General features: G+C 42.4%; 1 protein-coding gene across 1 annotated transcript; it reads left to right on the top strand.

The window, feature by feature from the left end:
- Positions 1-1,079: 1,079 nt before the first annotated feature.
- Positions 1,080-13,405, top strand: dlec1 (DLEC1 cilia and flagella associated protein). The gene is made up of 38 exons (XM_068582247.1): positions 1,080-1,330; positions 1,431-1,571; positions 1,686-1,842; positions 1,959-2,072; positions 2,164-2,348; positions 2,575-2,729; positions 3,603-3,687; positions 3,771-3,858; positions 4,275-4,448; positions 4,560-4,696; positions 4,792-4,884; positions 5,147-5,237; positions 5,352-5,514; positions 5,861-6,053; positions 6,171-6,247; positions 6,409-6,571; positions 6,692-6,788; positions 6,926-7,056; positions 7,214-7,375; positions 7,455-7,585; positions 7,752-7,902; positions 8,121-8,237; positions 8,791-8,912; positions 9,015-9,200; positions 9,294-9,361; positions 9,454-9,605; positions 9,739-9,854; positions 9,956-10,026; positions 10,214-10,422; positions 10,574-10,732; positions 10,832-10,954; positions 11,072-11,166; positions 11,313-11,397; positions 11,538-11,735; positions 11,871-12,032; positions 12,129-12,279; positions 12,955-13,072; positions 13,196-13,405. Exons 1-38 carry the CDS (start codon positions 1,247-1,249, stop codon positions 13,356-13,358), a joined length of 5,067 nt encoding a protein of 1,688 aa, XP_068438348.1. The 5' UTR covers positions 1,080-1,246; the 3' UTR covers positions 13,359-13,405.
- Positions 13,406-14,695: the final 1,290 nt, after the last annotated feature.

The raw sequence follows: 14,695 nt of genomic DNA on the forward strand, positions 1-14,695 counted from the left end.
CAGACAGTTCATGCTTTGTGTGCCTCTCTATTATACGTGTCTGCCAGTCTGTTTTGTCATATGAACTCTTGTGCCGGGACATGTCTTGTGGGGGGAAAAAAAGAAGCTCTGTCTGGCAAACCACGAGGAGCAACATAGTGAGCTCAACAATCGCCTCTTTGAGAATCCCACTTGAGCATCGCCTGATCAGCACAGTCAACAATATGGTTTTGGGTGTCTTTGGAATCTTTGCCTTCTTTGCAAAACACATTGAATTTAGTATGTATTTCAAAAGCATTACTTTTGAAACTGCTCTTTTTGCATGTGGCCACAGACAAATGCTTTGCTTGTGCTTTGAAAACACTTTGTATAACACAATTTGCAGGAACCACCGAAACTTCCAGTGACTTTTGCATTGTACAAGAACAGCCATCTACTATTCCAATAGTTTCTCCAAAAATAAATCACGCAGGCAACATCGACAATGCCACACCTCAAAATTTGTGCAGCGTGAAGTAGTGTTATTGTTTTATAAACATTGCACCTGCTCTCATGAGTTAGTCTGTCTCATATGGTTCAGTGTGTCAGGTGAGTCACAAAATGCTTCAGAAATCCTTACTAATTGAATAAATTGTAATTGAATCAAATGAAACCATCTTTAATCACTAACTTAGTGTAGCATGTCTGTAATTCCAACTTGAAAAACATTAGGTCTAAAAAAATCAAGAGCTTAAGCGTGTAAGTTATAGTTATATAAGGCCAATATCATTTTTATGTATTATAGTTTCATGAAGGTCAATAGCGGAGAAAACCAAGTTGGCTAGGCCTTCAGGGACAATTTAGAAGTATAACTACTTTATTTGATTTAACTTAACTCAAGTCAGCTGCTACTTTTCAGTTTCAGATTTTACCCAAAATAACACCTAATGAAACCAGTGGTTCACAAACGCTTAAGCTTGTGTACATTATTCAGTTGCACTGATAGCCAACAAATAAAGGCTGATTGTTTGTTCATTTTAAAGTGAAAACGCTTTTCAGTCTTCTTCTGTGGTTTCCCGGAATGAGCCGTCTCCAGCGGATGTACCTTTTGATGTTGCCACGGCAACCACTTGCACACAAATATGGCGGAGAAGAAGTAGCGACGAAGAACTTCAACAAAATGCACTTAAATCCACATATTTGTCTGTTTTGACGTTGCATTCACGTCAATTAAGTAACTTAGAATAATTATATAGCGTTATATCAATAATATAAAGACTTAAATACCATGCAAGACGAACCAGGCATGAGAGAAACATCGCGTTTTGATCCGTCTGTCGACAGCCACAGACCTGCGTCAGGGAAGTCACAGGTATGGACACCTGCTGCACTTTGACTTCACGTTAACTCATTAAATCCCCTCTAAACACAAAGCAAATACGACTTCACCCCTTCTCTGTCTTGTTCATTAGGACATTTCTCACGTGTTAGCAAGCACTTTTAAGGAACTCTACAAAAGAGACGTCATCGGGAAAGACACTTTGTCCAACCTCTTAAAGTCAAAGAGTGGCCGAGGCAGCGACCATGAAAGATACGTCGAGGCGCTCCAGGAAGTAAGCTGGCAGCTAATACTGCACAACTGTCCAGCATGCTTCAAAAGACATAGTAAACAGAGGAAATTACACAGTATTTATTGTATAAATGACATTTTTTCTTCAATCCCACAGGCTCATTCTGAGTACAGCCGGTGTGTAAAAGAAGCTGACATGCTGGAGAGTCACATCATCCAGGCAACAGCTCAGGCTGCAGCCATAGAGAGCCAGGCCTACGAGAGACTGAAGAAGAAGATGGGTGATGTTTGTGGACACCTTGGCCTCCTCACAGGTGTGATGGAAAATATGACCTGAAACTGCCCACTGCAATTTATGCAGTGGGCAGTATTTACTTTGAATATACAAACAATGATGTTATTTGATGTTATTTATTCTGTTGATTTTCAGTCAATTCAGCCTTTTCCTCGTGTGTGGACCAAGATCTTCTCAAAATGAACAACCTGATTTCCCCCCAGGACTACTTAACTAGACAAAAAACACGAGTGAGAGCACCAGCACCAAGTATATGACCTCCTTTTGGATTCATCTGATCTTACATCATTCATTGCTAATGTGTTTTGGCTCAATATTGAACTCATTTCTCTCCTTCCAGTAAAATCAAATCCTGCCAAACCTACCATTTCCTCCACCATGCACATGTACAGGGAGCCTCAGTCGGATGGTTATGCTCTCAAGCCCAGCCCAAAAAAGATCGTTCCAAAAATGAATGAGTCAAATCTCAGCCTGTCTCTTGAATCCAGCTCAGATCCCTCAAGGAGGAAGAAAACTCCCTGTGAGGTGAGGAGTCACAACCCAGAGCTATCAAGAGTGATGTATTTTATAACAATATAATGCTTGCAATTAAAAGGAATAGACTACAAGTTCATAAAAAGAAATATTTTTTAAAAGGCGATACTCTGAGTTTTTGAAAACGGATATAATTGCAGTTCTGATCTGACAAGCCAGAGTAACTCTGAGAACAAGGGTGGCTTAATTGCATCAGTGTTCTACTACTATGTTTCAGAGGCCCGACCAGACCATGACCAGACCAAAGTGGAAGGAGGAGCCAAGTGCCAATGATCGGGCAGAGGGACAGGAAAAACTTCAGCAGCTGAAAGATCGCCACTACTTCCTACGCAATCCTCGCTTCCTTCCTCCGAATGGGGCGGGGAAGCAGAGGTACCTAGAGTGTGGGGAGGAGAAGGGCACTTGCAATCATCTCCCAGTAAATGCTCATCATTTTGTCACAGTGCAGCACATATTAAAAGTCAGGACATTGCCATAGTGAGTCACATATGTAAATATTGTATTGGTCATGCTTGACGAATTTAGCTGAGAACAAGTAATTACAATCACAATGTGTCACGTAATATATCATACCAGAGAAGCATGAGAGTTGATTCCCGCCAATTGTGATTATTCATCATCCATTTAGGGTTAAGGTCACAAAATAATTGCAGGCAGACCGATTCTTTGCAAATTGATAGTCACAATTTTTGACCCAGCTGCCACCCAGAGACAAACACATAGAAGTCCATCTGAAAGTGAAACAAGACACTTCCTGCAATGAGAGCCGAGTATACAAGAGACATGATGACTTATATTCTGCCTGTGAATACAAACACAGTTGGCCACAATTAATGATGGGAGAAGATAGTTAACTTTTAGACTACTGTCGTGTTGGCAAAATTCCAAAAAGTCTCGTAACAGGATGTCAGGTCCATGTTTCTGTATATGTGTATGCTTCTATTTTACTTTATGCTTAATATACATAAGATGCAGTCATCAGAAAGGTTTGCTAAGAGGTTGGGATTAAACAAGAAACCTTTCCCCACTTCCGTTATATTAGTGTGGCACCAGCTTAGATCAACCCAAAAGCAAAAAACAATTTCTTCTTTCTCATATAAAAAGTAAGATCAGAAATGCTTGCTTTGTGGTTTTGACGTGGAAGTTACTGCTGTTACAAAGCTCACCACGTCCTGTGAGCGAGTGTCTTCAAAGAGACCAGAAAGAATAATCATGTGTTGTTTTTGTGCTCATTCTCCCTGAAAGCTCAACTGAAAATCCAGCCCGAGCCTTTCTAGCAAAACCTTCAGAGGTGGTTTTCACTGATTACAGTGTGGGAAATGTCTATGAGGTATGTTTCAGTAACGTGTACTCCACAATTACAATTTTTCACAGAACTGTCAACTGTTTTTCAATAAGATGATACTGTTCTAGACTACACTGGAGCTGAACAACGTGACTCATGCGAGCCGCCCTGTGCGAGTCCTCCCTCCGACCACTCCTTACTTTTCCATTGGCCTGGGTGAGCCTTTTTCTTCTGATTGGACCATATAGAGCTTCCTCATTCCTGTTCTTGTTGATCTGGAGGACATTATCTGCTTTGTTAAATGTCAGTGACGGTATCAAAAAGAGATGTTAGGGTTTTGACAGATTAAGTCATACATCTCTGGAATGCAATTGGTGATTTCCTGTTTTATTGTTGCAACCCTGTCAGTGAACACCAGCGCCAATTACTGTATTAAACACTATAGAAGAAATTGCACACAAGTGAATTTAAATAATTATGCTTAATCAGAATCAGAATCGGCTCTAATGGCCATGTAAATGTTCACGTACATGGAATTTGACTCCGGTATTTTCTTTGCTATTCGTGCATATACAAAAGATAAATAGAAAAGAAAAAAAAGAAGGGATTAATATTAAGATGTGTTTTTGCAGGGAGATTCCCTGGTGAGAGTGGTGTTGTTGCCCCAGGGATGAGTTGTAAGTACACAGTGCGCTTTACTCCAGACTCCTTGGGGGACTATGACGACTACCTAATAGTGCTGACCCATGCTGGACACCAGTTCAGTGTGTCCATCGCAGCCAGAAGACCCCCTCCAATACTCACATGTGAGTCAAATAACAATCCACCAACCTTCCATTGTTGTTGTAATGCTCATGGTCATGAGTGTACTTTCATCGGTCATGCATTGTTGATATTTCCCGCTAATTATCGTACAGTACCAAGAGTTCTCGACTGTGGTTGTTGCCTGATTGGAGGAGTCAAATTTGTTGAGTTCCTGTGCCAAAATGTAAGCTCGAGTGCCGGGACCTTTTGCATCATTCCCAAGAACCAGTGGCCGGCCTCGGACCTCAGGGTAAAAATCAAACTGACACATTATCTAAAGATACAGTAAATGTTTTAGATCCAACATTCATAAAAAGGTATCCTGCATGTCTTTTGTTTCTTTAGTCTGTGGCTCGAACATACTTTTCTGAGCAGCCACCCTTTGCAGTCAGCCCGTCTCTTTTTGTGCTGCTGCCTGGAGAGGCCACTGTAGTGGAGGTGAGTGGGTTATGGAGGTAAATAGAGAACAGATATATAGATGCTTCATTTGCGTCTCAGGTTACTTCAGTTTGTCTAGACGCAGGTTTCCCGTCCATGCAGCTAACTGTGTTTTTGTATAGAAATTGTGTGCTTCAAATTCAAGTGTGTGTGCGTGCGTGCGTGTGTGCGTGCGTGCGTGCGTGCGTGCGTGCGTGCGTGCGTGCGTGCGTGCGTGCGTGCGTGTGTGCGTGCGTGCCTGCGTGCGTGTTTGTGTTTGCAGGTGGTGTTCTTCCCCACCACTGCTGAGAGGAGCTGTCAGGTGTTCACTGTGGTATGTGACAACTGCCAGGTGAAAGACATTTCCATTGAAGGTGAATCTTTTCAGTGATCAGAAAACCAGTCTGTAACAAATATGACTTGTAATTTGTCTTTTGTAAAGTCCAAGACAATTTGTTCATTGTCTGTATCATGTGTGAGTTTCCCAGGTGAGGGCCAGCTGATTGCACTTGAGCTCTTATCTGTATCTGGGAAGAATGAGCCTCTTGTGGTGGGAGAGGTGCATGACCTTACTGCAGAGCACTTTGTCCGCTTCAGCCCGTGTAACCTGCACTATGTGCAACAGAAAAGACTCATCATTAGAAACAACGTGTAAGTCTCACCCTCTCATATATCATCAATACAAAGCATGAAAAAGCATCATTTTTTTCCAAAATGTTTTCATGTCATGTCTTCACAAGTACAAACATCACGTGTCCTCGAGTACAACATAGTAAGAAGGGGAACCTCTTCAATGGAAGGGCTTGGATTCAAGCCCCAGGATTAACATATTAATTGTGTCCTCGAGTGAGAAACTAAGTACTGATGAGTACGCTCTGTCGCTGACCCTGCGCAGCGGCAGAAATAGAAGAAGAGTTTACCTTTAAGGATTATTAAGTCATCATCATTATCACATTAAATCTCACTCTCACTTTCATTCTTTCTATGGGACCTGAAGCCACTTGGATTTGCCTTTCCACTGGCAGATCATGGACCCAAATCTGCACCCATCCCTTCCAGGGGAAACCCCAGAGCCCTCCCATATCCAGTTCCACCTGGCCACAGACGATGCTTTCCATGTCAGCCCCCTTACAGGAGTTCTGCCCCCGTGCCAGGAGCAAGAGTTTCTCTTCACCTTTTGTCCTAAAGAAGTACAGAGGACTCTAAATACATAACAGGAAACAATGCCTTTTATAATGCTGCATTTCTTACATTATGAGTCTCTAAAAGCTGATACCTAATTCATGTCATGTTTGTGTTTTCCTAAGCTGAAGGATTACCACAGTGTTTGTCATTTAGTCCTGAGGGATGTTCCCCAGCTGCCACCAGAGCCCACTCACAATAGGTAAAGTTCCTGTGACGTTATATGCACAGTGGTAGAAGTAAAGAACATACCACAAGGTCAAGACAAACATATATCTGACAACACACAGCAAGTTTAGTGCACTTCCTCTCACAAAGGGTTGGTGTGTGTGTGTGTGTGTGTGTGTGTGTGTGTAAATCTAGTGTCCTTCAGCCTGTGCGTACTGGGTCCAAGGTAGGCGATGTCATCGTTATGGAGATAGAGGTCAAGGGATCAACAGAGCCGTACCAGGTCATACTGGAGCCCTATGCTGTTGTTATCCCCGGAGAGATTTTTATTTGCTCCACCACCCGCAGGCAATTCAAGGTTATTTAAGTCACTTTTTCCTCATGTTAACTATAAATTACAGATGTTACATTTCTACCAAATGATTGTGTGCCATAATTGCAGTTTTTTATGGTTGTTTCTGTGTCTTCTTTGTTTTAGATGTGGAACCACAGCAAAACCCGTATCTTTTTTCAGTGGGCGAGAATGAGCACCAGCAGCTACATAATTGAAGTAGAGCCCTCTGCTGGTAGCATAGGTGTGTCACACAGTACAATGGAAAATAACACATAAATAAACCTCCTTTAGGTTCACAAGAGTCTGTACATTATCAATTGTAAACACCATTTAATGCAATGGATGTATTGGTTCATTATTGATTGTTCTGTCTTCAAGAGGAAAACGAGTGTTTCGATTTCGACCTGATTTTGAATGGAGAAAAGCAAGAGAGGGTTGTGACCAGTCTGGTTTGCTCCATAGAGCACCGCCACGAGCCTGTCACTTTGCCCGTGGAAGTCTCTTTTAAGGTAAGAATACATTTTAACACTATCACAAAATTCCTAACATGTCATGTCTAGAGTTACCACAAAATGCTTTACTATTCCACAATGCCAGATTGTTGTGGTATTCCTACTTTATCTGTGCACTGTGACCTCTTTGTGTTCATCGTTTGACTTCGGACAGGGTCCCGTACTGACCCTCAGTGTGCCCAGTGTGGAGTTTGGGCTCATGAAGCTCGGGGAGCGGACACAGACCACTCTGCTCCTCACTAACATTACCCAGCTGGAGGCGTCCTGGACACTGAAGGAGAGGCATAACCGTCAGCAAGACCACCAGAACACACAGGTGCTGTACACTAGACACTAACATAGCAAAATACGTGTGATAAAATAACATTTAATCTATATGTATCTCTTTTGCATAGATCTCAGTGAAACCACACATGGGTGTGCTGCCCCCCTTGGCCTCTTGCAGTGTGGATGTGCTATTTAGTCCCCATTTCTGCCAGCGATATGAAACCGAGCTGGAGTTAACAGTGGAGAATGGAACCGGATGGTAATGATGCTCAGCTGCATACAAGTTCACTGTTCCTCTCTTTGAGATAAAACAACCACAGTACTTAAAGAAAGGTCTGTGCGGAGGGACCAGCCCAGAAATAACGATGTTCCTCTGCCTTCTGTCCCGTTGATAACAAGTAACACCACCTGTGTGTTTTTTGCAGTCACCTGTCGGTGCGAGCAGATGTGCAGTCTCCACAGGTGTGTCTGCTGAACTGTGAGCTGCTCTTCTCTGAACTCTACATTGGAGCTGCTGCAAAGGCAACCATCACTATTTTCAATCAGACGCTGCTGCCTTCACACTTCAGCTGGATGGTACGCTGGCGTCACTACATTTCATCACCACTTAATTTACTATGAGAAGAATGGATGATGCAATGGATGCTGCTATCATGTTAGAAACCCCCGGTGTGTTTGAATGATTGCAATACATCATATGTAAGGCTGTTTGTATGCAATGTACCAATTAGAGAATGTCTCTTTTTTATTTTATTTCTCATATATAAAATGAGGATGCACATTCTCCCCACCAGGCTCAGCTCCAGGGTAAACAGGCTGAACTGTGCACAGCCAGTTTTGACCCCTCTTCTGGCACTCTTGGACCTAATGCCAGTTTGGAGATCACAGTTAATTTCATCACTCACACAGATGTAAGTATCAGAGGTAATACATTTACAGTGTATTTAGCTACTGTGACCTATTCCCCAGCGAAACAGAATATTGGAGAGGTGTAAAGTTACAAGAGGTATTTAAATAATATCCTCCACATTTGCTTGAACAGCTACAAAGTGGGAGGACTTAGAATGTAACTTAAGTTAAGATAAGTAGCTGCACACCTACCTTGTTGCTAAAGGTTGCAGATTGATTGATGAATGGATGTCATTATCTTACTTTCACGAGCTAACGTAACCACGTTATATTTTGTTTCATAGCTAGAAAAGATAATGGGATTTTGACATAAAAATGAGAATAAATTGATTTGTTTGGATGTATTCTTTTTGCATATATTGTTAAATAGGTAATTAATATGGACAGATTTTTTTATTACATCTGGTCCTTAACACACAAGAAGATTACAAGAATTGTCACTTATCACCTGAGTGTGTGAGAGTGATCTAGGCAAACACTTATACTGTAATTCTAAAGTATTTTTTAATGATAATTGACGTTAGTTCTTATTTTTTAATTTGTCTCTTTGTCCAGCTGGATCTGACTGAGGTGGCTGCTCTCTGTGAGGTCCAGGGGATGAACTCTCCCCTTATTGTTGGCATTACAGCTTCCAAAACCAAGAACCTCAGTGTGACCTACTCAGTGCCCAGTGTCTGGTAGTTGCTTGACTTAAAGTCTATTATCTAACCCCCTAATATTGTCACTACTTCCACAGCATAAGTGTTTGGTAAGTCATGGTCGCTTTTCTTGGCCTTCAGCTCTCCTCCAGATAACGGGAACCCCTCAACACTGTTGCTTGACTTTTGTGATGACGTCATTTTGAGCAGAGCCGTTACTAAGCAGTTATTGATGACCAATCAAACTGCTATCCCTGCCCCTTTCCACATAGAGGCGGAATATTTCACCTGCTATGCCTCAGAGCCAAACAACCAGTCTGAGGAAAGGTAAAGGGAGCCATAGCTAACTAACATGAATAATAAATCAAAGAGGGACTTTGCTGTTCTGCAGGTGTGACATGTGCTGCATTTTAATCTCAGAATAACATACGCCAAGAAGCCGCTTCACTCTGTTCAAGCTCAGAAAGTAGAAGAAAAAGCACTTAAGGGTAAGCTTAACTACTTATTAGTGTACACAGCACACACTTTTAAAATGTAAGCAGATTGATTGCACACTCAAACCTTCTGTATCTATTGGCAGAGTTTGTGAGCAGCCTGCTGGCTCATGGAAAAGGTGCAGCTTTCTTTGTCCTGCCAGACACTGGAGTGCTGGGAGCTTTTGAGACGCTGACTGTGGATGTCACTGCCTACACGGACATGTGGGGCGAATACAGAGATCACCTCATATGCAAAGTATGAGGTCATACAATGAGATGTTACAGATATTTAAGAATTGGAGATGCATTTCTACTACTACTTCAAACCTATCATCTTCATTTTGTTGCAGAGTGATGAATGAAGTTGAATTTTAATTTTCCTATCGTAGGTGGGGGACCTCGAGCCCACGCTCATTCCCATGCAGATGACGGTGACAGGCTGCCCACTCTACTTCCAAATGACAGGCCCACGTCCAGACAACCAGACCCAGGGACCAAAAACACAGTCTGTACCCCGGTCCTTTTCTACAACTTAAATACACTAATGTTGGCATTATACAGTGAGTGTAATGTATATCAGTTTGACATTCCTGTTTGCATCATTAGGTTTGGCACTCACGTATCTGGAGGTGACACAGTGTCTCGTTCTCATCGCATCAACAATCCGACCATGTTTGGTAAGTGCAAGTGTATTGTGTGGCTGGTTACAAATACCATAATGCTTCACGTTGTAGAAGCTCTATATAGCCAACAACTGTACAGTACGTATTTCATATATAGTCTTCTCCTGTGGCCTCTCTGACTGACTAGTTCCCCCTTCTGGGGTTAATTAATAATCCAATCTAAATCTTTGCATGGCATCAGATATTCGCTTGGACTGGGAAACATATAACATAGATCAGGACGACCATAAACTGGTGGACGTTAGGGTGGCGTATGGAGATGCCTTTCCAGTTAAAGATGCTGACGGCAACGAGGTGTTAAATGGAGCATTAAGGAGTGTTCAAACAGCCTGGGAAAGAAATAGGACCTCAGGTTCTGAGGGGACGAGCTTCCCCGTCTGTAGCATGACCGTGAGTACATTTTATATTGCAACACGGATACATGAACATAAACTTTAACGACTTTCATGACGATGCCGCTGGGAAATTCTTGTGTGTTACGACGCCAGCGAATGAACCCACATTTCATTGGCTCAAACCGGCTTAATCCTATTGATTCCAGAGTGGGGAAGCAGAGGAATATGTATCCGAGGATGACTGTGAGGAAGAGGAAACCCGTCTCTATCCCTCTCCTGCAAAGAAAAAACTCTTGTCTGTTTACATCAGACCGCATGTGGGCAACCTCTCGGATTACCCATACTGCATCACACCCCAGCAACTAGTACGTTGATAAGACTTGAGCTACATACTTACATTTTATCACTCTGCTTTTAGCCATATGAATAACTATGTATTATCTTTTTATATTGTTTATCTCAAGGTGATTCCAGCAAAGAGCAGCAGCACCATACATGTATCTTTCACTCCTTTGACTCTTTCCGGGTCAGGTTGTGATTCCAGATGTGTGGGCCTGGCTCTGGGCTTCATAAGTCTAGACTCAGAGGTAACAGGCTCAACACACTAAACAGTGTTTTTTAATTTTAAATCCTGGAAAAGGCAAACGAGCGATGACTCTGATGCAACCTAAATTCGCTCATTATTGTGTTGTGCTTGTTTACAGATGGCTGCTTGTGTCCCGGGTAAAGTTGGAAGAGCTCAGGGTTTGGATTTGGAGCCTGTCAGAATGGATCTACTAGCAGTCGTTAAGCCGGCAGTGTAAGCAATTTACAATCGTATCAAGTCCCCAAAATCCCTTATGAATTCAACTCTGTTTATGTTTCCGAAATTAAAATGAGCTGAGGTTAGGCAAGAGGTGGTCTGATTAAGTTTCATATCTTCCTTTTGTCTCCATATTGCTGCAGGCTGTTGGTGCAGCTAGACGAGGATGGGGGGGTGCTGGAGTTTTATGCCTCAGCCGGTGATTTACTGAAGGCAGAATCAGAGGAGGTCGGTCTGAGAAATCCACAACACTAATCAAAAGTACTCTGACACACTGACGTGCTGCATGAAGAATTGATCCCAAGGGGGTACAGTATTTCAGACCATTCATGCTCAGTGGTGGCTTTTCTGGTTGTTTTGCTTCTTAGCTGGTAATTTGTGAATTTGACACCACGCGGGACTTTCAGCTGACAAACAGCTCAGAAATGCCCCTCCACTTCAGACTGGAGACTCAGGCTCCATTTAGAGTGATCAAGCAGCATCTTCAAGTGAGAACCAACACGTCCGTAGACCCGCCAGCTGGTGACAGCCAGGCTCTGGTGCTGCACCCACAACGAAGCATGCAGGTGCGATAAGAAGAGTCGTCATTTTTTAGATAATACAAACTGTACATAGAGTAGCAGAAAGATTTTAATCTGAAGGATATTCCAGTATCTTGTCATTCTTGACAGTTAGTTGAACTATTTTGCTGTGACTACCAGGTGAAGGTCGCCTTCCAATGCTCCCGCTCCCTTCTGGACCACGCAGACCAGACAGGGGAGGACGTCCCTCCTGGCGTGACGCTGATCCATCGTACAGGAGAGGGAAGGGAGCTGAGGTTCCAGCAAAACCTCCTGATTCACTACAGCAACAACAGCCTGCAGGTCAGACACTGTTGTGAAAACGAAATAACACAAGTCATTTTACACATTTATAAGTAGTTGAGCTCACAAAGTTAATTTCTTCTGTGCTCTGTGCAGACGGTGCCTCTCTGCGCCCGTTTGGCTCTCCCTACAATGTGTCTTTCCAGTGACATTATCGACTTTGGGTTCTGCTTCGTGGGGCAGACACAGATGACAGAAGTCAACCTCCACGGACACGGAGCCCTCACTCACTGGAAATCCGTTATTGGTAGCGACTGAACTGTCTTCTATAAAGTTGTTATATATATTTGGTGTTTGGGTTAAACGTAAGAAATGTGTTATTTACTTTTCCAGTCGACCAAGTAGGTCAGAAATCTATTTTCCTGAAATGTTTACTTGCTCCGATACAGATCCTTTAATATATTAGCAGGTATTAAATAACAGAGAACAGAGATAATAGTCATGTTTAATCTTTAATTAAGTAAATGCATCTGGAGTACCGACAACAGAGATGAGATGGAATTAAGATGGTTACCTCCTTGGCTACTTCCATCATCAGCTGCAGGAAAATACATGTTTTCATTATTTTCTTTGGGCAATTGAGTTAAGATGAGATGAATTAAGATAACCATTTATTAGGACGTTGCTAGATCTACTAGTCGACATGGCATTTTACTTGCCCCGTGCAAGCGGGCAGGCCTTAGTGTTGAGCCCCGGGTGTTTGACTCATCTTCATAATTAAAACCAGTTTGTAGCCCAGTTGATCAATTAAATGTAATGAGAGAGTTTATCATAAAATGATTTGCTTTTGTTCGCTGTAATAATTATATTGTCACATCATGAGATGATGTCAAGCCGTAGCAATTATGAGTTATATTCCTTTGTTCGCATAGCTCGTCCACTTGTAATTGCCTTGTGTGTTTCGCTGTGTGTGTTTTTGTAGAGTCGGATAAAGGAGACTCCCGTGTGTTCAGAGTGACGCCAGACTTTGGGCTTCTCAGGTCAAAGCAGTTTCGCGTCCCCAGCTGCAGCCAGTGTCTCCAGATCAGCTTCACTCCCAGGTGACAAACCACAGACAGCCATAACAAAGTCTATTGTGATAAGCTCATACTACAAAGTGATCAGTTCACTACGATATTCAAAACATGCTTGAGTTTCCGATGTTTGCATACTATGTGTTCCAGTGAGGACAGAGGGTTCAGGGCCATTGTGGTAATCCAGTCCCCTCTGATGAAGTCCCGCCTCACTCTGCAGCTCCAGGGAACCGGATCCTTTGACGAAGCGCACAGGTCGAACTCGATGTCCTTAAAACATCAAAGTCACACAATCCCAACCTGCTCTCCTTAAATCAACTTGTTTATTGAAGAAGGTAAATAAATATGAGGAACAACTTGTCAGGTCTCTATTACTTTATTACGTATGAAAGGGCTTTTAATAATAAGTAAATGATGTACTTGTGAGTGGGTTTCTATAAAGGTAATACATTAAATTACAGTCACTCATTCTGTATGTTTACATAATAATGAAGGATTTTTGCAGTGAAATATTAATGGTAGTTTTAGTGCATTGGGCTCAATCACTATTACGCATGCGGTAACAAAGCGGTATTAACGCATAAGGCATTAGCTATGTTATGCAAGTGTCATGCAAGTATAAGTGTTAACAAAACAGCACTGAATTGCTTCATTTAGAGATGTTTCACCCTTTGTAACCACAGTAACAAGACTTGATTTCTAGGCTTCCCCTCCAGCCCAATAAATCGAAGAGAAACATATTAAAACAAACCTCACAATCATCATCTGGGATTGTCCACTTGGAATCTCACAGAAAATCCATTATGTACTCTAAAGTTTGATCTGTAAAAATACAAAAAAATCCACAGGATTTGTTCTGTGTTGTCTGTGGAGCTCACCTGACTGGCAAAGGCCTCATTGCTTTCTAGCAAGTCGATATCAGCCACAGTTCGCCTTGGGGGGAAATTGATTTTTTTTTCTAAAAGACCCTTTAAGTGAAGATGAAAAAAGGCAGCCACAATGATAAACAAGCATATGTGAATTGGGCTTCCGCAGATATCTTGTTCAAGTGCTACTTGGATGGTAAAGACTGTTTCAGTACCCATGAGGGTGAACTCCCAGCCCTATACGACCCCCCCAGATTGGCAGTAAAAGACTTTGAGTGCAACTCGTCTGCATCTCCCACCTGCTTACAGTAATTTTTGTATAGTATGTAAAATCTGTTTGATTGCTTTTAATAAAACTGGCCACAAAGGCATCTTGCAATTTATCTCTTTGTAACATTCTCTAAAGTGAGGCTCCAAAAGCATAAGAACTCACACACGCACGCACGCACAAACACACACACACGCACACACACACTCACACACAGCCTGTTATTGTTCATAACAGCTGCCTGTGGTGTTCGTCTACAGCACAGTTCAGCGGTACAGAAGTCTACAAGTCCTAAGAGAGATGCAAATGTCCAATTGATATTCATTGCACTGAAGCAGTCTTACAGGGCTTGTGTGGTCACAAGAAAACAGTGCTGTGTGTAGAGCTAATCTGAAGAGAGCGATGCTGCGGACGAGGTCAGTGGAGCATTTGTTATTCTGATTGTCTGATCTAATATCCCAAAAAATTAGACGGGACTGCCCGGGGTTACATTTTTGTGCCCATGATCAATTCTTT

The sequence above is a fragment of the Clinocottus analis genome, unplaced genomic scaffold, assembly GCF_023055335.1.
Source record: "Clinocottus analis isolate CAN_PGR_092001 unplaced genomic scaffold, fCliAna1.0.p SCAF_18, whole genome shotgun sequence".
NCBI classification, from domain to species: Eukaryota; Metazoa; Chordata; class Actinopteri; order Perciformes; family Cottidae; genus Clinocottus; species Clinocottus analis.